The sequence below is a fragment of the Geotrypetes seraphini genome, chromosome 3 (genome assembly GCF_902459505.1).
Source record: "Geotrypetes seraphini chromosome 3, aGeoSer1.1, whole genome shotgun sequence".
NCBI lineage: Eukaryota > Metazoa > Chordata > Amphibia > Gymnophiona > Dermophiidae > Geotrypetes > Geotrypetes seraphini.
Window position 1 is genome coordinate 251412583 of NC_047086.1, and position 24350 is coordinate 251436932.

At 44.3% G+C, this 24350-nt stretch overlaps 1 protein-coding gene across 7 annotated transcripts in view; it reads left to right on the forward strand.

The window, feature by feature from the left end:
• PDE10A (phosphodiesterase 10A) overlaps nt 1-24350 on the forward strand; it is a 590210-nt gene that overhangs the window by 300181 nt on the left and 265679 nt on the right. For 4 of the 7 annotated variants that reach the window (XM_033937273.1, XM_033937275.1, XM_033937278.1 and 1 more), the window contains 2 exons: nt 6960-7083; nt 22853-22902. In XM_033937273.1, the coding sequence (XP_033793164.1) occupies nt 6960-7083; nt 22853-22902 (174 nt within the window). Of the gene's footprint in view, nt 1-3921; nt 4055-6959; nt 7084-22852; nt 22903-24350 lie in introns of those variants that run through there. The other 3 variants (XM_033937274.1, XM_033937276.1, XM_033937280.1) reach the window with 2 other exon arrangements.

The window sequence follows — 24350 nt, forward strand, 5'->3', positions numbered from 1 at the left end:
ACTAGGAAGCTCAGAGAAATACAATAAATACTTCTTTACATTATTGTGAGAACACTTACCTTCAGAGTAAACACACAATTTCCATACAGACCTTAAATTATGCCTCCTAAATCACCCGCTAGCAGTAACAGAGCTGCAGGCAACCTGATAGTGAAGAAGTCTTTCCCCCCTCCCCTTGAGGAGTCTGCTGGTCAACAAGTCTGGAGATGGGATAATTCTGAGCTGTGCAATAGTTGAGTAGTAGAATCTATAATAGGAGTGGGCAACTCCGGTCCTCGAGGGCCGGAATCCAGTCGGGTTTTCAGGATTTCCCCAATGAATGTGCATGAGATCTATTTGCATGCACTGCTTTCAATGCATATTCATTGGGGAAATCCTGAAAACCCAACTGGATTGCGGCCCTCGAGGAGGGACTTTGACACCCCTGGTCTAACCCCTTCACCTCCAGTGTTGAGGTGGGAGGCTTCCTCATGAATCCAGTATTTCAGTATGCTCTAATCAGTAATAAGGGAATGCATATTTTTTTTCTTTGCTTTCTAAGTTTATGCAGTAATTAGTGTCTAAGTCGGGGGTAGGGAACTCCGGTCCTCAAGAGCCATATTCCATTCGGGTTTTCAGGATTTCCCCAATGAATATGCATTGAAAGCAGTGCATGCAAATAGATCTCATGCATATTCATTGGGGAAATCCTGAAAACCTGACTGGAATAAGGCTCTCGAGGACCGGAGTTCCCTACCTCTGGTCTAAGTCCATTAGAAGTAAAAACCCATCTGTCCATTGATGCCAGTAACATACTCTGTTTCTGTGATAAACTGATTGCACAAATCTGTTAATTTAGGGAATTTAAAAAAGAAAAGAAAAGAGAATTTATCAGCATTCCTATCTATATCTTACATTTTCCATATTCCTTCACTTCCCATAGTTTCTTTCATCTTAGCTCCAGTATATGCTTTGTTGAAAGATTTTGTACTGGGTTTCATCAATTACTACAGTTGGTTATTTATTTATTTATACAATTTTATAATATTTACCAAGCATAGAGATCTTGTACAGAAAAGTGCAATCAAAAACCAAATTAACTTAATTTTCTAAAATTGAAAAACACATCTAAACTTAGAAATAAAAAAATACATAAAATTTGATCACACACTAGTCCTCAATAACTGGAACCAAGATTTAAAGAGTAGAGCAAAATTAATCAAACAAAAATTTTTCAAGGAAAGCCGTATGTCTACTGCAGTACAAAGAGCTAAACTTCATTAGGTGCAGCTATTCCTTTCTCAAGACGTTTCATTGAGAGGAAACTTATCAAATGAGATGGATCTGTAAAGATATACTTCAAAGAATAGTATCTGACTACACATTTGCATGGGTATCTCAAAAAGAAAATACCCCCTATTTGAGTCACTCCAGGTTTCAAAATTAAGAATTCTTTTCTTCTTTTTTGAGTCTCTCTAGAGACATCAGGAAATATCTGAATGTGATGTCCCAGGAAGTCCTTGGATCTATTTTTAAAGAAAAGTTTTAATATCCAATCTTTGTCTGGAGCCAGAGCCACAGACAACAAGAGAGTGGCTGGAACAGCCAATTCTCTATCCGATTGTTCCAGTATTGCAGAAATGTCCAATGGTCTTTCCCGAGATTCCTCAACTTTTTCTTTGACTTGGGATTTAACAGAAAGATAATATACCCATGTAAGAGGAGGTAGAGAACTTTCAGGAATTTCCAATATTTCCATAAAGTACCGCTTCACCATTTCTCGAGGAGAAATTAATAAGATCTTAGGGAAATTTATAATTCTCAAATTGTTAGCTCGACCATTGTTCTCCAGAGCTTCCAATTTCCTCCTTAAAATTATATTATCTTTAACCAGTAACTCTTGGTTATTTTTTACTAATGTTAGCTCTTTCCCTGTATCTTGTGCCTCTATTTTTAACTGAGATATATCTTGTTTGATCAATTTTATTTCTACTTTCTCTTCTTTAAGCTCTTTATCCAGATTTTTAATTTGAGGATTTAAGGAGTTTCCCAAATTCACTACCAAGTCCCAAAATGCTTCAAGAGTGACATCAGGAGGTTTGATTGCAGAAAAAGAGCATACTTGTGCTGTGAGAGACAGTTCTAAGATTTGGTTTACTTCCATGAAGTCTTGTACTCCCCCAGCCTTGGTTGTCTCGGTCGCAGGTCCTACCAAAGTGAACACGTCATTCTGAGATGTCTCAAGTGGCAAGCCCTCCAACACACTGGCCTCTGGAGACGAGAGGGCTACCTCTTCGGGTGCTCTCCTGTCCCGTGGAGAGCTGGCTGCCTGCGGCAACGGCTGATGTGGCGGCGTCCCCATGTCGGGGGCCTAGGGCAACATCGAGTCCTGAGGTTTTCACCACCACACTACTCCCCGGCGGTGTCCCAAGTGGGCTAGCCCCCGATGCTTCTTGCTCCTGTCGCAGACGCCGAAGAAGATCGTCGATCGTTATCGAAGGGGCAGTCGGTCACCAGGAGGCATCACCAGCGTTCCTGCCCCGTCTCTTCGGCATGTTTAGTACAGGTAAAGTTGAAAATCAACGGCGTCCTCACCGCAGCAAACATGCAGCGACCATCTTGGATCAATGATGTTTCTCTTACCTACTACAGTTGTTATTGTTATATAACTAAGCAATTGCTCCATATCTGTGGCATTCTTTTCACCCTATCTTGTGATCAAGCCTCTGCCAAACTGATTAGATATTCATCATCCTTTATGACTCACCCTACTTTGCTAACTTATTGTATTTGGATGGGAGAAATGGAAACTCCTTATCTAACAAGATTCTTTTCAAGTGTTCCTCACTTGGTAAAGAGTCGCTTTAATGCCTAATTTGAAGATAGTGGAACAAGTGTCTTTATATGGAAGGCTGACCCTCTGGCAGTAATTCTTCGAGAATCATCACTGCCATTTTTTAACCCAGAGCTGTCTGGCAAGAGCGGACAGGGACCACTCCTACTCCATCGAACGAGACTGCTAGAGATCACCTCTAGTTAAGTCCTGGGGTATGGAGGGAGAAGCTCTATCTGGCCCTTATATGCAGGAACTGGCTTAGAAGGGGGATCAGAACCAGGGGTGGAACAATCAGAAACATAGAAGGGAAGCTGCAGTGAGGGGGGGAGGGATTGGGACTGGAGGGAGTATTTGGAACTAGGGAAAGGGGAACTGATGTGAGGTGGGGAGGAATTGAATGGGAAGGAATTGAATGGGGAGGTTGGATTAGGGATTGGAGAGAGTAGCCTAGAGGGGAGATTGGAACTGGGAGGGGGAGTTTGAGGATTGGTATAGGAGTTGAATTAACAGTAGTGTCAAACTGGAAGTTATGAGTGCCAGCCAGTATTCAGTGCCAGGATCTGAATACTAGTTAACATGCAACTAGCACTTAAGGATCCTAATACTGTATAACTTAACAGCAAATTAGTGCCTATCTTTAGGAGACCTGTTATAGAATGGGTATCGGAGAGTTGCAGTTAGGCAAGAAAATATCACCACAATGAGAACCTAAGAACGTAAAATGTGCCATACTGGATCAAGTTAAAGGTCTATGAAATACAGTATCCTGTTTCCAACAGTGGCTAATTCAGGTCACAAGTACCTGACATGATCCAAAAAGGTAGATGAATTTCAAAGACTGTGTATCCTAAAGATAAATGGACCACTTAACAATGGTCTATGGACTTGTCCTAACCCTTTTTTTGAATTGACTGCAGCAGTGCATCGCAAACTGTGTGCCTCCTGAGATTTCAGGTGTACTGCGGCACATTGGGGAGGAGGAGAGGCGCTGACTGACTGCCTACAGGACATGCCTCTCGCGTCCCGCATGCAATCGTCCGGCGCCTCTCCTCTCCAACCCTCTTCCCTGCCGCGCATGCATGTGACATCATTACGGCAATGCCTGCGCACTTCCGGATGCCTCGAGCTGCGGCCACTACGTGTAGTGTGCTGCTGCTTGAGAAAGTTTGCGGGGCACTGGCCTACAGTAACGGCTTTTATCATATCTTTGGGCAACAAATCCCAGAGCTTACTTATGCAGTAAGGGAAAAACATTTTCTCTGATTTATTTTAATATACTACTTAGTAACTTCATTATGTTTCCCTTAGACTTTGTACTTTTTGAAAGCTGAAGAGTCCTGACCTCTCTAGCTTTCCTTAATGGGGTAGCTGTTCAATCACCTTTATCATTTTGGGCTCCCTTCTCTGTACCTTTTCTAATGCTGCCGTTTGTTTTTTTGAGATACAGTGACCTGAATTACACACAATACTCATGGTACAATTACACTATGATCTGATAGTCACTCTATCCTCTCTTTTATTCTTCATTTGTTTCCTAATAATCCCTATTCTATTTCCTTTTTTGTCTGCTGCTTCACTCAGAATTGAATTTCCTTTTCCTGAGTGGAATGCTAGTTACAGTTTGGTTTGCTGTTCACTATAAATGCATAACTTTGCTCTTGTTCATATTAAATTTCCACTCCAATCTCCTAGTCTAGTAAGGTCCTCTTTCAATTTTCAGTTTCAAGTTTATTTTTATTTGATATCCCTCCAATCAGTCTATATTTAAGCAGCTTGCAATTCATGTTACAATCGGTAATATAAAATCTAAAATAAAAATGTCAAATTTAACATTATATAACAACAAATGGGAAATAGGGGAAGAACTGCAATCTGTGATAGAAAAGGGGGGGAAGGGATCATACAAAAAGCTAGGTCTGCATGCTCCTACAAGTGGATCCAATTTTTTTTACTCCATCAAAAATTACAAAGACTAAGGGACACTCGATGAAGTTTCAGGGAGATACTTTTAAAGCCTCTATCGTCTGAGACAGACATGGGGGAAGCTACTGCTTGCCCTGTATTGGTAGCATGGAATGTTGCTATTAGTTTGGGTTTTTGCAAGACACTTGTGACCTGGATTGGCCACCATGAAGACAAAGGATTCTGGGCTAGATGGACCATTGGTCTGACTCAGTAAGGCTATTCTTATGTTCTTAAGGTAACTTCTGTACGATGTAGGATGTAGAAATGTGTGTGAACTCCTTCAAAACCCTCTGCTACCCATGGCCAGGATTTGACTCCTGTGGGAAAGAAAGTGTGAGGATGAGAAGGAGGAAGTGGATTTTGGGGGGACTGAGTTGGTGATCCAGTTTAAGAAGACAATTTTTGAAAAAAGTCTCCCATGGTCCTTGTTTTTCATACCATTGACATCCAATATAAAATGATATCAGTCTGGTAAAAAAAACAGCATCAACAGGCAAGGCAGTGAAAACACTACAGTTCTGCACATTTATGCTTGATTCCCTTAGAGCTAATAAAAAAAAAATTACAGGCAAGAGGTGCAAAAGCATCTGATCAGGAAACAGATGCCACGTTAATATAGTGCATTTACTATCAAAATCTCAGTTTATTCATTCTTCATCAACTGTGGCTCTTTGCTGGTTTTTGTAGCTTGCACTTCATGACTTATGTCATCATAGACTTCATCTGTTGTGTGGTGTTTTCAGCTCTCTCTGACTATAAAAGTGATTGTGATGTCACAATCAAACTGTAATTAGGGTTATCCACTCACACCAGGTTGACCAAGCCAGCTGATTCGTTCTTGATTCTGAACCTTTGGATGCATGGACTTGTACTTTGAATTGTCCCATAATCATAAGAACTTAAGAATTGCCACTACTGAGTCAGACCAGTGGTCCATCATGCCCAGCAGTCCGCTCACGCGGCGGCCCTCTGGTCCAAGACCAGCACCCTAACTGAGACTAGCCCTACCAGCGCACGTTCCTGTTCAGCAGAAACTTGTCTAACTTTGTCTTGAATCTTTGGAGGGTGTTTTCCCCTATAACAGCTTCTGGAAGAGCGTTCCAGCTTTCTACCACTCTCTGGGTGAAGAAGAACTTCCTTACGTTTGTACGGAATCTATCCCCTTTCAACTTTAGAGAGTGCCCTCTTGTTCTCCCTACCTTGGAGAGGGTGAACAACTTGTCCTTATCTACTAAGTCTATCCCCTTCAGTACCTTGAATGTTTCGATCATGTCCCCTCTCAATCTCCTCTATTCGAGGGAGAAGAGGCCCAGTTTCTCTAATCAGAATCATAAATCAAGCAGCCAGAAACCTAGAACTATGTCAGCCTGTAGCTTGACCTGGTGAGTGTTGGTAACCTTGATTTGTGGTACCGCTGAAGAGTGTAGTCATAGGAAACGATCTGAGATTAAGAAGCAGAAATATTTTTTTTTAAATGTATTTATTTATTTATCATATTTTCCAAAAACATGTCAAGTATCCACTTGTACAGAAAGATGAAGTTAAGTGAGGAAACAATCAAACATTACAAATTGTAATAATATAACGACCATAATAAGGAATTAAAGCTTAACTTCAGCTCAAATCCTCAATACCAGGATCCAAGAAGTATATTCATCGAGCAAAAACAAATCAAGGAAAAAGAAGAAAACAGGAAATTCAATCAGCTGAAGGAAATGTCCAAATTAAACAATAAGCAATCATGCTATCCCTGCTTTCAGGCGAGTAGCCGACAAAAAGGTTGTCAGTTGGGTAGGATAAAAGAAAACATATACTGTATCACACATTTGAATGGGTGACAGAGAAAAAAAGTTGCTCCAAGAGCAGTAACTCCAGGTTTTAAGATCAAAAATTCACGACGGCATTTTTGTGCGTCTCGTGCCAGGTCTGGAAATATTTGTATTTTATATCCAAGAAATTATTTTAGTTTATTTTTGAAGAAAAGTCTAAGCAACCAGTTTTTATCTGGTACTAAGGTTACTGTAAGGAGTAATGTTGCCGGTGTAGCCATTTCCCTGTCCGAATATCATTGAAATATTTAGTGGCTGCTGATAAGAAGCTGAATTTTTATGTAGTTTCTATGTATCTACAGCCTGTGTTTGTAATCTAGTGTTAAACCTTTTCTTCTCTATTTGCTCAGCAGTATGAGGATACAAATATGCAAGGCGTGGTATACGAACTAAACAGTTACATGGAACAACGCCTGGACGCAGGAGGAGATAGCAAATTGCTGCTTTATGAATTGAGTGACATTATTAAAACAGGTGAGAAGAAACTTGCTGTAGCCTGATTCTTTTATAACCTTGGTCTTCACTCCCAGTCCTGAAGGGCCACAAACAGGTCAGGCTTTCAGTACATCTCTAATGAATATGCATAAGAAAGATTTTCATGCTTGCTATCTCCATTGTGTGTGTGTATGTATGAGTATATACGTTTGTAGATAAGTAGATATTTTGATTTATGGGCAGCTTCCCATATGCCTTTTCATTAAGGATCCTATATATTCATATTCAGCTCTAGCATAGTGTAACTAGTCATATCTATGGTTACCTGCATTCTTTACAACAAGAGAACCAAAAATGTCTCATTGGTAAACATAAAGTACAAATAAAACGAAAGGATGAAAATTTGGGGTCCATTAACAAAATTTTGTTTGCCTTGATCAATAGTATTATTATTCTTTGTGAGTGTTATACACATCAAGAAAGGGTAGGTGGAAGGGGAGGGTGTTGTGTACTTATTATATCATTTGATTGTAATGAGTGCTGTTTATGGTAATAATTGTTTGTTAACCGGTTGCACTTTATGTTGCTTTTAAAATGAATAAAGATTTATATATATAAAAAAAAGAAAGCTGCTTTTACTTAATATCAGAGTATGCTCACCAATCATCCTCAGCGTGAGAGTGAAGCTCTAATCTTGTTATTTATTAGTTTCCGGGCAGTACACCTGTGCTTTTCAATTTTGAACACTCGACTCCGATGCTGTTAGGTGTGCATACTCTGATATTAAGAGTTCCTCTCTGTTTCAAGTGAGGTGATTGACCCCTGAGGAAGGCGGTATATTACCGAAACACTGGCCATGTTAAGTCTCCCCATATCAGTGGACTGTTGTTTCATTGCATCATATCAGTGGAAGTATCTTTCTGTCCCTTCTTTTTATCTGGATACATGCATTTGTTGCCATGTACGCTATTATTTTTAAAGAGAAATATTTATTTATTTATTCAATTTTCTATACCATTCTTCCAGAGGAGCTCAGAATGGTTTACATTAATTTATTCAGGTGTTCAAGCATTTTTCCCTGTCTGTCCCGGTGGGCTCACAATCACTTTACAGAATACGTACTATTTTCTGTTTCCACATTTTATTTTTGGCAGCCTAATAGAAGTAGAAACATGAATTATAACCAGATATGAACTCTAAGGCCCATGTAATCTGCCTTATTTAATTAACGAGAGACAATGCAATAGACCTGTCTTTTCCCTTCACGTGGGACCCTTTCTGCTTATCCTTTTACTTGAATCCTGCTAGGTATGCCACCTCCTCCTTCCCTTTAAACCTATCAATAAAGACATATTTTTTGTGTTACTCATCAGTCTTCCTTCTTTGATACTCCTCTTGTTTTACAACTTCCTTTCTGCAGTCAAAGGTTTTGCTGCTTCTCCGTGATTTATAATTTTGGAGATATTTGAATGCCTCTGTCGTATTCCTGTTCTGCATCTCTTCTGTAGGATAAATATAAAATATACAACACTAATAGCAAGAAATAGAACTGAAGGTGTATCTGCTCTAAGGGTTACAAAGCCTCAGAATATAGAGCCATATACCCAATTCGGGTTTTCTTGGGAGAATTTTTTCACTTGCTCATGTTCACGTCACGGGCTTGAACCCACTCTATCTCTCACTAAGTTTAAATGCAGTTTTATTCAATATTCAATCATCTCTCCTTTATTAATTGAAATTTATTTTAAGATTATCGTGCTTGAATTTTCATGTGTGATAATAAAGTTGTCCTAAAAACTAATCTTTATAGTCTTTTATAGTTACTTCTTTGAAAATTAACTAGCCCAATAGCTCTTGATATTCTCCTGCTTAAAGGCTAATTAATCTAACAGCTCCTTTCAGAAAGGATGGATTTGGGATGGATGTAGGATAGTAAAACGAGCAACGGCTTAAGCTCTTTAGACACTGGGCACAAAGTAAAGAGCTCAAATTCACCAAAGCACTTCTTAAGATGAGCACCGTATATACGCAAATATAGGATGAGATTTTGGGGCCAAAAAAATGGACCCAAAATGGGTGTCTCGTCCTATATTCGGGTCATCACCTGACCCCCCCTTCCCCGACTTGATGAAGGCCTCTAATAGCCGGGACAGGAGAGATCCCTCCTGTCCCGGCTGATACAAATACATTTTTACCTTCCCACCCACCCCCCGCCCGCATCCCCACATATCTTTTCTGTTATCCCTGCTGGTCCAGCAGTATATGGGCAGGACCACGCTCACCTCCTTCCGGGCTCGGGACTTACCAAATGGGGCTCAGGGCTCATGGTGCACAGGCATGAAGGAGCGAGCTTCTCGAGTTCCTGTGTGGCCCTGTGCCTCTTGCTGAATGGCTGCTGTCAGGTCTCGCGGGACCTGGCGGAAGCCATTCAGTGAGAGGTGCAGGGCCGTGTAGGAGTTCAGGAAGCTTGCTCCTGCGTGCCTGTGCGCCCTAAACCCTGATTGGCGAGCCAGAACCCAGAAGGAGATGAGCAGGGCAGGAGTGTGGTCCTGCCCATATACCGCTGGACCACCAGGGATAATGGAAAATTATGTTAGCTGATGTGACATTTTACTAATTAAATTCAAGCATCTGACTTTCCTGTTTTTAGGAAATAAACATACTGTATTTTTCGCTCCCTAAGATGCACTTTTTTCACCCCCAAAAAGGGGGTAGAAATAAGGGCGCGTCTTATGGAGCAAATACCAAAACCCACCCACCCACCCCCCGGTACCTTTTTCTAATCCCCCCCAGTACCTTTTTCTACTCCCGGTGCTTCTTGTGTTGGATGGCTGCGGCAGCGACATTTTTGGACTCCCAGCGCTTCCCCTGCTGGACAGCTGCGGTAGCAAGAGGCAGAGCAGCAAACAAGACAGGTGCGAGCTTCTCACGCGCCTGCCTGGTAGCCGTGCCGCTGCGTGAATGGTTGCCGTCACAGCCATTCATGCAGTAGCGCGGGATCAGGCAGGCGCGCGAGAAGCTTGCACCTGTTTTGTTCACCACTCTGCCTCTCGTTGCCGCAGCTGTCCAGTGGGGGAAGCGCTGGGAGTCCAAAAAGGTCACTGCCGCAGCCATCCAGCAAGGGAAGCGCCGGGATTAGAAAAAGGTAATGGGGAGTACAAAAAGGTAGGGGGGGCTCTGCTGGGATTAAAAAAAAGAAGTAAAAATGCTGAGGGGAGTATGGGGGGGAGAACAAAAAGGTATGGGGGACCCTGCCGGGATTTTAAAAAGTAAAAAAGGTACGGGGGCCACCCCTGCCTGCTTGCCACTAGGCCTGCCTGCCTTGTACCTACCTGCATGCAAGCCACTAGGTCGGCCTGCCCTGTCCCTGCCTGCCCTGTCCCTACCTGCATGCCAGCCACTAGGCCTGCCTGCCTTGTGCCCTGTCTGCCCTGTCCCTACCTGCCTGGCAGCCCTGTGCCTGCCTGCTCTGTCTCTATTAGCTTGCCAGCCATTTAACCAGCCTGCCTTGTGCCCTGTCCCTACCTGCCTGCCAGCTACCAGTCTTGCCTGCTCTGTGCCCAGCTTGCCAGCTACTAGCCCTGCCTGCGCTGTGCCCTGTCTCTGCCTGCCTGCCAGCCACTAGGCCTGCCTGCCCTGTGCCCTGTCCCGGCCTACCACTAGACCACCAGAGGGGGGACAGTGAACAGAGCCTGGGAGGGATGGGGGACAGGGTTCAGAGTTTAGCTAGGCATGTGGGGTTGGGTACAGAGCCTAGCAGCGATAATTTGGTTCAGAATGGGGGGTTTTCTTGTTTTCCTCCTCTAAATTTAGGGTGCTTCTTATGGTTAGGTGCGTCCTATGGAGCAAAAAATACAGTACTTAATTTTCAAGTTTTGTCAGATTAGAAGCTCAAAAGATAAATTGGAGAAAATACCAAAAGTACCTCAAAATCAACAGTGCACACCCGAAGGTGCCTAAACCCGGTCCCCTTCGGGTGTGCAGTTGATTTTGAGGTGCTTTCGGTTATTTTGTTCACTTCTACAGCAGAGGATATTCATCAGAGAAATGTTGCATCGTTCCCAGTTAAGTACACCTTTTTATCTGGGTTTTAAAAGTTATACATGATGCACTTTAAGGGACTATACTGTGGTTATGATGGTCCCAGTCAGCAACCTCTGCTTTAGCACATATAATTATTTGGTTATGTAAAGGATTGATTAACTTATTCATGATTATACACTACATATAGTGGATTTTTTAAATATAAGGTATAGAGCTTGAGTGTAATCCAGCATTGAACTAATATAAAATCTCAGGAAATTTTTATTGCTATACTCAATATAGTCTATAATTGAGTTTAATTATCAAAATTATTGCTGTCTTTAATTATCAAAATCTTGAGTAGGAAGCCAATAGGGATGGGCCCTGTAAATTAATGGATTAGGGAGAGATAAGGCTGAAGGCTCACCCTGAACTTAACTAGACTGTTAGGAAGATACCTACATCATTCTTCATGAGAAGTTGTAAGTATTGTTTGGGAATTGATCACATAGAATGTACTATATGTCAATTGTTGATCTCTATTTTGTTTAGTAAAGTGAAGTATCAGTTACATGCCAGTGTGCTATGATATTATTTCAGTAAATCTTCCTATTAAAGACTAATATGCCACAGATAGTCAAGATACTGAATAGATCTCTCCTGTCCTGGACTACCACTACACCACCAGAGGTGGAAGAGGAGGTGGGACAGGGTGCAGAGCCTGGTAGGGAGGGAAGTGGGCTGGGTGCAGAGCCTAGTAAGGCAGGGAGGGAAGGGGTTGGGTGCAGAGCTTTGCAAGGCAGGAAGGGGGAAGGGGCTGGGTGCAGAACCTGGCAGGGCATGGCACTTGAATATTATGCCCCATCTTATATTCGAGTCAACCATTTTTCATCCTTTTGGTGGGGGGAAATTGGGGTCTCGGCTTATATTCGGATTGTCTTATATTCGAGTATATACGGTACTAAGAATTTTGTTATGGTTAAAAAAAGTAAAGAGGATTTTTTTAACCTCACCTTTGCATTATTCTGCCGATTATGCTTTCTGAAAGGAGCTGTTAGGTTAATTAGTCTGTAAGCAAAAGAATATCAAGAGCTGTTAGGCTAGTTAGTTTTTGAACAAGTAACTATAAGAGACTATAAAGATTGGTTTGTAGGAAACTTTATTATCACACAAGAAAATTCAAGCACAATAATCTTAAAATAAATTCAATTAATAAAGGAGAGATGATTGAATATTGAATAAAACTGCATTTAAACTTAGTGAGAGGTAGGGTAGGTTCAAGCCTGTGACGTGACATGAGCATGTGAAAAAATTCTCACAAGAAAACCCAAATTGGGTATATGGCTCTGTATTCTGAAGCTTTGTAACCCTTAGAGCAGATACACCTTCAGTTCTATTTCTTTCTATTAGTGGGTTTGCATATTTTATATTTAGCAATTTTGAAACCACAAGATTTTCTATTCTTCTGTATGGGGGGCTGTCCCTGCCTGCTGCCCTGTCCCTACCTACATGCCAGCCTATTCCGGTTGGCCCAGGCACCTCAGGCCCCACCTGTGGGTGGGATTTGAGCTGCCTGGGCCAATCAGGCCCTAAGGCCAGCCATTCAAGGGATAGCTGGCCTGCCGGTTGGACGGGCTTGGCACCCGTCATAGAAACATAGAAACATAGAAATAGACGGCAGATAAGGGCCCACGGCCCATCTAGTCTGCCCACCTTAATGTCCCTCCCCTACCTTTGCCCTGTGAATAGATCCCATGTGCCGATCCCATTTGGCTTTAAAATCAGGCATGCTGCTGGCCTCAATCACCTGTAGTGGAAGACTATTCCAGCGATCAACCACTCTTTCAGTGAAAAAGAATTTCCTGGTGTCACCTCGTAGTTTCCCGCCCCTGATTTTCAACGGATGCCCTCTTGTTGTCGTGGGACCCTTGAAAAAGAAGATATCTTCCTCCGCCTCGATGCGGCCCGTAAGATACTTGAACGTCTCGATCATGTCCCCCCTCTCTCTGCGCTCCTCGAGCGAGTATAGCTGTAATTTGTCAAGCCGTTTTTCGTATGGTAGATCCTTGAGTCCCGAGACCATCCGGGTGGCCATTCTTTGCACCGACTCCAGTCTCAGCACATCCTTGCGATAATGCGGCCTCCAGAATTGCACACAGTATTCCAGGTGGGGCCTCACCATGGATCTATACAATGGCATAATGACTTCCGCCTTACGACTGACGAAACCCCTTCGTATGCAGCCCATGATTTATCTTGCCTTGGACGAAGCCTGCTCCACTTGATTGGCAGACTTCATGTCCTCACTGACGATTACCCCCAAGTCTCGTTCTGCTACCGTTTTTGCTAGCATCTCGCCATTAAGGGTATAAGACTTGCATGGATTCTGGCTGCCCAGGTGCATAACTTTGCATTTTTTGGCATTGAAGTTGAGTTGCCATGTCCTAGACCATCGCTCTAGTAGGAGTAGGTCGTGCATCATGTTGTCGGGCACTGAATCTTCGTCTGTTGTGCATTTGCCCACTACATTACTCAGTTTGGCGTCATCGGCGAATAATGTTATTTTACCTCGAAGCCCTTCTGCCAAGTCTTTTATAAAGATGTTGAATAGGATTGGGCCCAAGACTGAGCCCTGTGGTACTCCACTAATCACCTCCGTCATTTCGGAGGGGGTGCCGTTCACCACCACCCTTTGGAGCCTACCTCCAAGCCAGCTCCCAACCCATTTCGTCAATGTGTTACCTAATCCTATAGAACTCATCTTGCTCAGTAACCTGCGGTGTGGTACGCTATCGAATGCTTTGCTAAAGTCCAGGTACACGATGTCCAGGGACTCCCCAATATCCAGCTTCCCCGTTACCCAGTCAAAGAAGCTGATCAGGTTGGATTGGCAGGATCTCCCCTTAGTAAATCCATGTTGTCGGGGATCCCGTAGATTCTCCTCATCCAGGATCTTATCTAATTGGTGTTTGATTAGAGTTTCCATTAGTTTGCTCACTATCGATGTTAGACTCACTGGTCTGTAGTTTGCTGTCTCCATCTTTGAGCCTTTCTTGTGGAGTGGAATGACGTTAGCCGTCCTCCAGTCCAACGGGACGCTGCCTGTACTAAGGGAGAGGTTGAAGAGCGCGGACAGTGGCTCCGCCAAGACATCACTCAGCTCCCTAAGCACCCTGGGGTGCAGGTTGTCCGGCCCCATTGCTTTGTTAACCTTGAGCTTTGACAGCTCACCGTAAACACTGCTGGGCGTAAACTCAAAGTTACTAAACGGGTCAACTGAGCCAACCCTTGTCTGTAGCTGAGGGCCGAGCCCTGGCGCTTCTCGGGTGAAGACTGAGCAGAAGTATTCATTTAATAGTTGGGCTTTTTCCGAATCCTTTTCCACATAGTCTCCGTCTGGTTTCCTAAGACGTACAATCCTGCCTGAGTTTTTTCTTCTATCACTGATATACCTGAAGAAGGATTTATCTCCCTTCTGGATGTTCTTTGCTAGAGACTCCTCCATGAGCAATTTAGCCTCCCTGACTGCTGTTTTGACGGCTTTTGATTTGGCCAGGTAGTCTGCTCTAGAGTCCTGCTTCCCTGATTGTTTGTAAGAGATGAATGCTTTTTTCTTCTCCTTGATCAGGTCTGAGATCTCCGCAGTAAACCACTGTGGCTTATTGTTCCTTCGCCGTTTACTTACTGATTTACATAGCGGTTTGTTGCTTCTTGTATGGTTGCTTTCAAAGTCGACCACATGTCTTCCACGTTATCGGTTTCTTCTTGGCTTTGTAGCGCCTGGTGAACGAAGTCTCCCATTTCTTTGAAATTTGTGTCCTTGAATTTGAGGACTTTGGTTAGTGTAGTAGATTTAGTGAAACCTTTCCTGATATTGAACCATACCATGTTGTGGTCACTGGAGGCCAATGTGTCGCCCACCGAGACCTCTGTGACACTTTCTCCATTGGTAAGTATCAGGTCCAGTATTGCCTGATCCCTTGTCGGTTCCAACACCAGTTGCCTGAGGCTTGCTCCTTTCATAGAGTTTAATAGCCTCCTGCTGCTGCCGGAAGCAGAGGTAAGTGTAACCCAATCCACATCAGGCATGTTGAAGTCACCTAGCAATACTGTGTCCCCACGCAAGGTGATATTTTCTATATCTTCGATTATTTCCATATCCAGGTCATCCTGTTGTCTTGGGGGTCTGTAAATTACGCCAAGATACAAGCATTTGTCCTTTCCTCTGGCCAAATTAACCCAAAGGGATTCCCCAGTATACTGGACATCTGAGATTCTCGTGACCTTAATGTCATCTTTAGTATATAATGCTACACCCCCTCCCTTCCTACCCTCTCTGTCCCGGCGAAGCAAGTTGAAACCCGGTATGACCATGTCCCACCCGTGGGAGTCTGTGAGCCAGGTTTCGGATATCGCCACCACATCCAGGTCGGCATTCCTTATTTCTGTTTCCAATTCCAGGATCTTGTTTCCTAAACTGTGTGCGTTGACGTACATAGCCCTCCATGTTATATTTTTGTTATGTCTCAGTGGGGATATTCCTGTTTGAGCTATTTGAACACCTTTAGCATTGTTTGTGTTATTTGTGCTTTCCTGAGGCTCAGAACCACAATGTGTACTCCCCATATACCCAGAACTACAGTGTGTACTCCCCCTAGACCCGGAATTACAATGAGACCCATAAATATGATGTGACCCTACTCCCGACTCAAAAGTGTGTGCACTCACCCCTGACCCAGAATTTCGGTGTCTACTTTCCTCAGCCTCATAAATGTATTGGCATTTTAGTTCGCCTGGTATGTTGTTTGTGCCTGTACCCTCCCCCGACTTACCTAGTTTAAAGCCCTGTGGAGTAGGCGGGCTAGGCGGTGTCCAAGGACATTCTTCCCTCTTCTGGTTAGGTGTAGCCCGTCGTGTCCCTGTAGTCCTTGCAATGCTTCTCCATGGTGCAGAAACCCGAAGTTCATCTCCTTGCACCATCCTCGCAGCCAGTCGTTCGCCCTTTGTATTCGATCCTCTCTGGCTCTGCCCTTGCCCCTCACTGGGAGAATCGAGGAGAAGACTACCTGCGCATCCATCCTCCTCAGCTTCTCCCCCAGGGCCCTGAAGTCTTCAGGTATGCTGTCCGGGCTGCTCCTTGCGGTGTCGGTTCCGACGTGGATTAGAACCATGGGGAAGTGGTCTCGGGGCTTGATGAGTCTGTCAATGCAAGCAGTGACATCCCGGATCCTGGCCCCTCTCTTGATTGTAGGTCTGGTCTGCAGATTGGTCCCTCGGTGCCCCTCAGCAGCGAATCTCCGATGACCACCACTCTGCGCTTCTTAGGGGTGGGCTGTACTGTTGATTCCGGAGTTGGAACCGTCTGCTGAACAACTACTTGTAGCTCTTTCTCTGGACCTTCCTGTAGCAGCTGATATCTGTTCCTCAGGGCGATATGAGGTGTCGTTGTTGAGCTGTCCTGTATGGGGGAAAAAGAGACAGAGTTAGGTCCTCTGCATTTTCTTGTGGAGGAAGTCACCAACTGCCAGGAGTCAGCGTCTCCAACCACTTCCTGCATTCCGGTAGTTTGTCTCAAGGTGGCCATTTTGGATGCTATGGGTGTTCCCAGGGTGGTCTTGTCAGGTTCCTGTTCAGCGATCTGAGACAGCTCCTGGATGACTCCATCGATGAAGGTCTCGTCATCTCGGATGCTCCTTAAGCGCTGAACCTCCTCTCTCAGGCTCTTTAGCTCCATCAAAAGGCTTTCGTCCGGTTGAACCATTACTTCTGTCTGCGTTGAGACTGTAGACATCTTTGAGGGGATGGCCTCGGTCTGTACAGAGACCTCTGCCCTCCGTCCTGGTTCTCCTTCCATCTGTACTCAGACCATAGCCATCCCCTGGGTGCTCTCGGTGACTGAACTGCCTGTTTTGATTGAAGTCTTGCTGCTTCTAGTCCTACCTGCCATTACAAAGGTTTATTGTTATTATTTCTTAATTTAAAATTTTTTTTTTTTTTTTTTAGGATGTTTGTTAGGGTGGGGGCCAGTGTTCCCTCTAAGCGGGCGGGTGTTGTGAGCAAACTTTTTTCACTGTGAGCTAAAAATATCGGGCGCCAGCAAGTTATGAGCCAAATAAATATGTTGCTTTCTACCACAGAACTTCCTTACGTTTGTATGGAATCTATCCCCTTTCAACTTTAGAGAGTGCCCTCTCGTTCTCCCTGCCTTAGCTACTAAGTCTATTCCCTTCAGTACCTTGAATGTTTCTATCATGTCCCCTCTCAATCTCCTCTGCTCAAGGGAGAAGAGGCCCAGTTTCTCTAATCTTTCGCTGTACGGCAACTCCTCCAGCCCCTTAACCATTTTAGTTGCTCTTCTCTGGATCCTTTCGAGTAGTACCGTGTCCTTCTTAAAGTACCAGTGCTGGACGCAGTACTCCAGGTGAGGGCGTACCATGGCCCGGTACAGCAGCATGATAACCTTCTCTGTCTCTTCAGTCCAGCATCTGCCCCTTCCATTCACTGTCTGTCTTTCCCTGCCATCTCTCCTCCTGCCCCCCCCCACCCCCCAATTTGGTCTAGCATCCATCATCTTCCTTCTGTTCCCCTCATGGTCTGGCATCTCTATCCTTCCCTCCCCCCTGTGGTTTTTAGCATATCTCTCTTCTCATTTCCTCCACTCAGATCTGATCATTCTCTGCTCTCTCTTCCCTTTTCTTCTCTGGTCTTCCTTCTCTATTTTCTGCCTCCATCTAAATTAAATTCTTTCTTACTATTTAGTCCCGTTTCCCTCTTTTCACTGTGTCTACACACAGCTTGTCACCCCTTTCCCTCACCCCTCCATTATCTTACTATTTTCTTCCCCCTTTATTTATCTCCTCCTTCCATCCAGTATGTGTTCTTTCCCCACTTCCATTCAGCATCTGCTCTCCCTTCTCAACTGACATCCATCTGCCTTCTGCTCTCTCTCCCTTCTTCTCACTTCCATCATCTGTCCCCTTCTCTCTCTCTCTCATCTCCTCCATTCCATCATCTGCCCCTTCTCTCTCTCTCTCTCTCTCCCCCCCCCAACTTCCATCATCTGCCCCCCTTCCCCTCACCTTTGTGGGTCACTTTCTTTCCCCTGAGGGTGGCTCATGTCACAGGGGAAGCTTTGGCCGAGCAGAACCGCTTGATTGACAGTGGAACTTACTTGATTGATGTCGATGCTGGGGCCCGTTGCCGTTTGAAGGAAAAAAAAAAAGGTGGAAAAAAGGAACCTGTAAAGGCGAGAGGAAGGGAAACCTCCAGGACAGCTGCTTTTTGCCCTCCTTCAGCGGCCCAAGAGTTCAGACCAGCAGCGGCAGCTCTGTATGCTTTTAACTTCGGCACAGAGCTGCCCCTAATCAATAGTTTAGCGCGGTTTCATGAGGCAGCCTCGGGGCCTTTGATAGCCGGCCCACTTCGATGATGCGATGTGGGCCGGCCTAGCAAAGGCCCCGAGGCTGCCTTATGAAACCGCGCTAAACTATTGATTAGGGGCAGCTCTGTGCCGAAGTTAAAAGCATACACAGCTGCCGCTGCTGGTCTGGAGGTGCGGAGACAAGGCAGGAGGCAAACGAGGTGGAAGGCAGGAGTCCCGGCGAAGGCAGGAGTCCCGGCACAGCGACTGCAACAGGAAGTTGCAAGTCAGCTGACGCCGGCCTTTCGTTGCGGCGGGGACCGAATCCTTCGCGGACCGGCAAGATTTTGTTTGCGGCCCAGCGGTTGAAGAACTGTGCTCTACACTGTGTGCGCTGTGACGAGAAACTTGTGCGCTGCGAGGTAATATTTTGTGCGTCAGCGCACCCCAGCGCAGCTTAGCGGGAACACAGGTGGGGGCTGTTAGGTGTTGGTCAGTAAGTGTTGAGGGAGGGATAGAGGTAGTTAGTTAGTTCTTGGTCTGAGGGATGGAGTAGTTAGTTAGTTAGTTAGTAGTAGTAGTTAGTTAGTTAACAGTTAGTTAATTGTCAGTTAAGAACGTCTGTTTGTTAGTGTGCCTGTTTAGTGAGAAAGATTTAGTAGCTTGTTGGTGAGATAGAAAGTTGTAAGATTGAGAGTTAAAGATTTGGTAGAAAGTTGTAGATTGATAGTTAAAGACTTGGTAGAACGCTAAAGAAAGACTGAAGACAATTGATTAGTTAGCTAGTCTTATAAGTTGGGAGTCCGGCTATAGTTGATAGCCCTTTCTTGATGCCCTTCTTGAGGCCCTTTGCAAAGGCGCTCTCGCTAAGGCGAGCGCCTTTGCCGCTCGCTGAACGGCTGCGCGCCGTTGGCTCGTCCCCTTTTATGGGGGGAGTTTGGCTGGTGATGTCAGGGGTGGGCGGAGTTAGCTCTCGCCTCTTCCCCTGCTAGCACCGCCTTCTCTGCTCCTCTCTCTGCTTCTTCCTGCTAGCACACTCTCCGCTCACTGTTCTGCCATGTGCTCAGAACTCTGCTACCATGTGCTCAGGACTAGGCACAGCTCCTGCAGTCTCCCTTCGGCTGGCCTTGCACTGTGAACTCTCTGCTGTTGGCTCGTCCCCTTTTATGGGGGGGAGTTTGGCTGGTGATGTCAGGGGTGGGCGGAGTTAGCTCTCGCCTCTTCCCCTGCTAGCACCGCCTTCTCTGCTCCTCTCTCTGCTTCTTCCTGCTAGCACACTCTCCGCTCACTGTTCTGCCATGTGCTCAGAACTCTGCTACCATGTGCTCAGGACTAGGCACAGCTCCTGCAGTCTCCCTTCGGCTGTCCAACAATTTTAAGGTACGGGGGGGATTGGGGGTGGAGGGATAGAGGGGTCGGTGGGGGGTCTTGAGGGTCAGCAGGGGGGGCAATTGGGGGTTCGGAGGCGATTGTGTGTGGGGGGCGTCGAGGGCAGGAGGGCCTGGGATCCCTCCTGCCTGTATTTTAATGAGGGTGGGGGATAGGGGATTCGCGTGGCTTGGGCTCCCTCCTGGCCCCAGGGGGGGAGGTGGGTTGGGGAGTCACCTGGGCAAGAGGGCTTGGGCTCCCTCTTGCCCCGATCGTAGTCGGGTGTTAGGGAGTCGCTGGGGCAAGAGGACTTGGGCTCCCTCTTGCCCCGATCGTTGTGGGGGGGGGGGGTGGATTCTGTAACCGGTGTTGTTTTTGACAGACACCGGTTACAGAATCCAGCTTTTAGGCGATGGACTGGCTCCTTTGTCTAAAAGCACTTGTTTTGGGCTTTTGGGACTTAGGCTTTTTTTAGGTTGATGATATGATGTAAGTTTAGACATAGTGGTGGTCTGGGCGTTTAAACAGATGAACGTAGAAGCAGGCCATTATTTAAAAAAAACCTCCTTTTGGACATTTTTTTTTTTTATAATGGACATTTTCCTTGTTTCTACTTTCAACGTTTAAGGCCTTAGGCCAAAAGGGGACTTGGCCTTTTTTTAATTATGCCCCTCCAAGGTATTAGTTTGTTGATATGATTTGTGATGATTGTTTGTGTATTTGTTTTATTATGTTTTTACAAAATTATGTATGTAAATTATGTAAACCGTTTAGTTTTAAACGTTATAGAAATTTTTAAAATAAATAAATAAATATGTCTGAAATTTGTAACTCATCAAATTTAATCCAATAGCTTTAGGTATTGGAGTAAGCACAGTGTTTCCCATGGAAGCAGCAAACCATCCAAGACTCAAAGTTAAATTAATAAAGCTAACAAGCCAATCTATCATTGGTGAAGAGTTATCTAGCAAAAAGGATGAGCATTGTGTAATGGGACAAGAAGTAGTAGAAAGTTTTTAGTTTTTTTAAGCAGGTTTTAAATCATAAGCTGTAACACTATTGAAAACAGACCATTCCTTATTTACAAGAATTTCACCCCATAACATAGGGCCTACACTTTTCTGGTACCGAGTCTGATTTTTGCTTGATTAAAAAAAAGTAATGAATTGAATCAACCTTCTTCAAAAGGTAGCTAGATAAATAATTCACTGAGGGTTGAGTAATATCAGAAGGGAAAACTGTGGAAGTAGGTGGTCAGATTCTAAATAAGTTTAAGTAACCTCCGTAATTCCAAGGAACAATTTCCTATTAACGATGAGTTAACTTATTTTGTTTTTCTCAACTCTTGTTTGTAGGAAATCAGTAGAAACTTCCAGTGATCCTTTGCCTCAGTTGTTTTGGACTTACGCCAAACTATCTCTGCTTTATGAAATTCCTGCTTCATATCTAGTAAATTATTCAAAAACCAGGGGGTATGTCTAGTCCTTGCACAGTGTTTAATTTTTACAAGAGCTATGATATCTAATAATACCTAACACATTTTGATTACAATCTGCTAACCATAATTCTGGGTCTGTAATATTTCCATTCAAAAGACTATCTGATCCCAAAATGCCTCCTTACAGATTTTACCCCCCTAGAATCAGAATGAAAAGAGATAAATGTACTTTTAAAGTAAAATTGTAAAAAAAATGATCTGATCAAAGGACTGGAATCTACTCACAAAAAGTAACTAATTGAGATGGAATGGCAGTAATTAGATCTAATGTATCTCCTTTTTAATGAATAGCGATAAATCTTGAAAAGCAAACTGTAAATCATCTAAAAAAAGGAAAATAATTATTTTACATAACTGTTGTTCTGGTTTTCCATGTGTAATTAAAATCACCTAATATTATTAAACCAGAAAATCTTGCCCCCCCCTTTACAAAACCATGCAAATGGTTTTTAATGCCGGCTGGCGCACTGAGTGCTCTGTACTGTTCCCGACGCTCATAGAGTTCCTATGAGCGTAGGGAGCAGCGCAGAGCAATCAGTGCACCTGTCAGCACTAAAAACTGCTCTTATGGTTTTGTAAAAGAGTGGTTTAGAGAAGCTTCAGCAATTTTTTCAAAAGTAGTAGAAGATACAACAGATCCATTTTTCAGAAGGTCTATATAGTAACATAGTAAATGACGGCAGATAAAGACCCAAATGGTCCATCCAGTCTGCCCAACCGTACACTCTCTATAAATTAATGATTTAATTTATATTGTCCTTTTTCTTAGATATTTCTGGGTCAGAAACCCAGAGCTCTCCCGTTACTGTGTATAAGTTTCATCTACTGGAGTCTCCATCAAAGTTCACTTCAGCTCATCTAAACCATTCTAACCGTCAAAGCCCTCCCCAGCCCATCCTCAACTGAATGTCCATGTACAGCTTTAGTTCTTCAATAAACTGTATACTGTACCATTATTTCCTCTCCACCACCTCCCTTGGGAGCGCATTCCAGACATCAGCCACCCTCTCCGTAAAGAAGAATTTCCTAAATTTATTCTTGAGTCTACCATCCCTCAGCCTCAACCTACAGTTTCATGTTAGAGAATGACACGGTGACATAATTCATCACCGTTCCCATCCCCGCGGGAAACCATCTTCATGTCATTCTTTAAGGAGAGAGGGAAGAATCAGAGTATAATTGGGCACAACCACTGACCCGCAAGCTTTGCTTTGAAGAATGCTGGTGTAGAAGGACCGAGGTTGAAAAAGACACTAGAAAAAGACATGGGATTATTTCCCGCGGTTATCTGCGGGAACAGGAACGGTGATGAATTTTGTCACCATGTCATTCTCTATTTCATGTGATTGATTCCCAGCTAACTGGAATAACACTGATTCTAATACAGGTTTACTACAAGAACTAATAATACTGCACTCTTGGTCTCTAGTTCAGTGCAAATTAATCCTGAAAACACAAGGATACTCAGTGTACAGATCTGTGACGGCTGAAGTGAAACAAGCCAGAACTTGAATTCTGTATCACTTTCTGAAAACAATTATTTCTTTTTTATTTGGCAGCAACAAAAGCTGATGGATTTGCACTATATTTCCTGGGAGAATGCAATAATGTAAGTATTCTTAAAACAATATTTTAAGAATAGATTTCACAATCCTTCCAGATTTTCTGTAACATTGTTGAGTGGAGATGGGAGTGTATGGCTATAAACTAAATTTAAACACATTTCTATTGATAACAATATGGTTTCTGTTCATGATGAAAACATTGAAAATGGAAACAGAACAATCCACATTGGCATGCAACATGTTGCACAACTGGCAGCTTTCATATTTTGTTCTTAAGTCTTTTATATAGTTCTGAACTTCATGGTCTTCTAAATAATAAGAGGGGATACTGAATAATGTATCATAGAATCAAGACCAAACACTAGCAAATTAATTTGTAATGAGATTTACTGAAATACTCTAAAATGGCAAATTTATGGAATGCTCTACCATCTCAACTTCGTCATGAAAAACTAATCGATAAATTTAAGACAAATTTAAAAACGTTCTTATTTCAAGATGCATTTAACTGCTGTTGAACCTTCTCAACTTCAAATCCACCAACCGCTTTTAAGAAGCGATCCCATCCCCAATGTTTTATCCTTTTTCCCTCCATTTCCTTTCAACTTTTTTTTTCCTTTATTTTTATCTCTAATAATGCAACTTTACCCCTTTCCTCTTTTTTAATCCTCACTTTCAAGCCCGTCTTGTCTATGTCCTCAATGTACACATTCCTCCCTTTCTATAAACATTACTTTTAACAAGTATTGTACTTTCCCCTTCATGTAAATTCCAACAGAAAATGAAATTGTAACTTTCCCCCCCTTTCCTTCTCACTCATTTTTGTCCCTATTTCGATTGCTAAAATGTTAATAGATCAATATAGCAGTGGCGTACCAAGGGGGGGGCGGGAGGGGCGGTCCGCCCCGGGTGCCAGCCCTGAAGGGGTGCTCCCGGCCTTGCCGTTCAGTCCCCCCACACCCCCGAAGGACCGCTCGCCCCACTGACCTTCCTGCACCACCTGTGAAGCAGCAAGCAGCAGGATCGCAAGGTCAGCTATCCCTGAGCTGCTTGGGCGCTGCTTCCTGCGCCGCGGTCCCGCCCCTCCTCTGACGTTAGAGGAGGGGCGGGAACGCGGTGCAGGAAGCAGCGCCTAAGCAGCGCAGGGATAGCTGACGTCGCGATCCTGCTGCGGCTGCTTCATAGGTGGTGCAGGAAGGTCAGTGGGGCGAGCGGTCCTTCGGGGGTGGTGGTGGTGGTGGGGACTGAACGGCAAGGCCGGGAGCATAGGTAGTGCTGCTTCATAGGTGGTGCGGGGAGGCCAGGGGGGCGAGCGGTCCTTCGGGGTGGGACGGGTGGGCAGGCAGGCAGGCAGGCATTCAAGGGGGAGGGGGGTGACAGGCAGGCAGGCCTTCAAGGGGGGGGGACAGGCCTTCGAGGGGGGTGTGTGCAGACCTTCAAGGGGGAGGGACAGGCCTTCAAGGGGGGGGCAGGCAGGCCTTCAAAGGGGGAC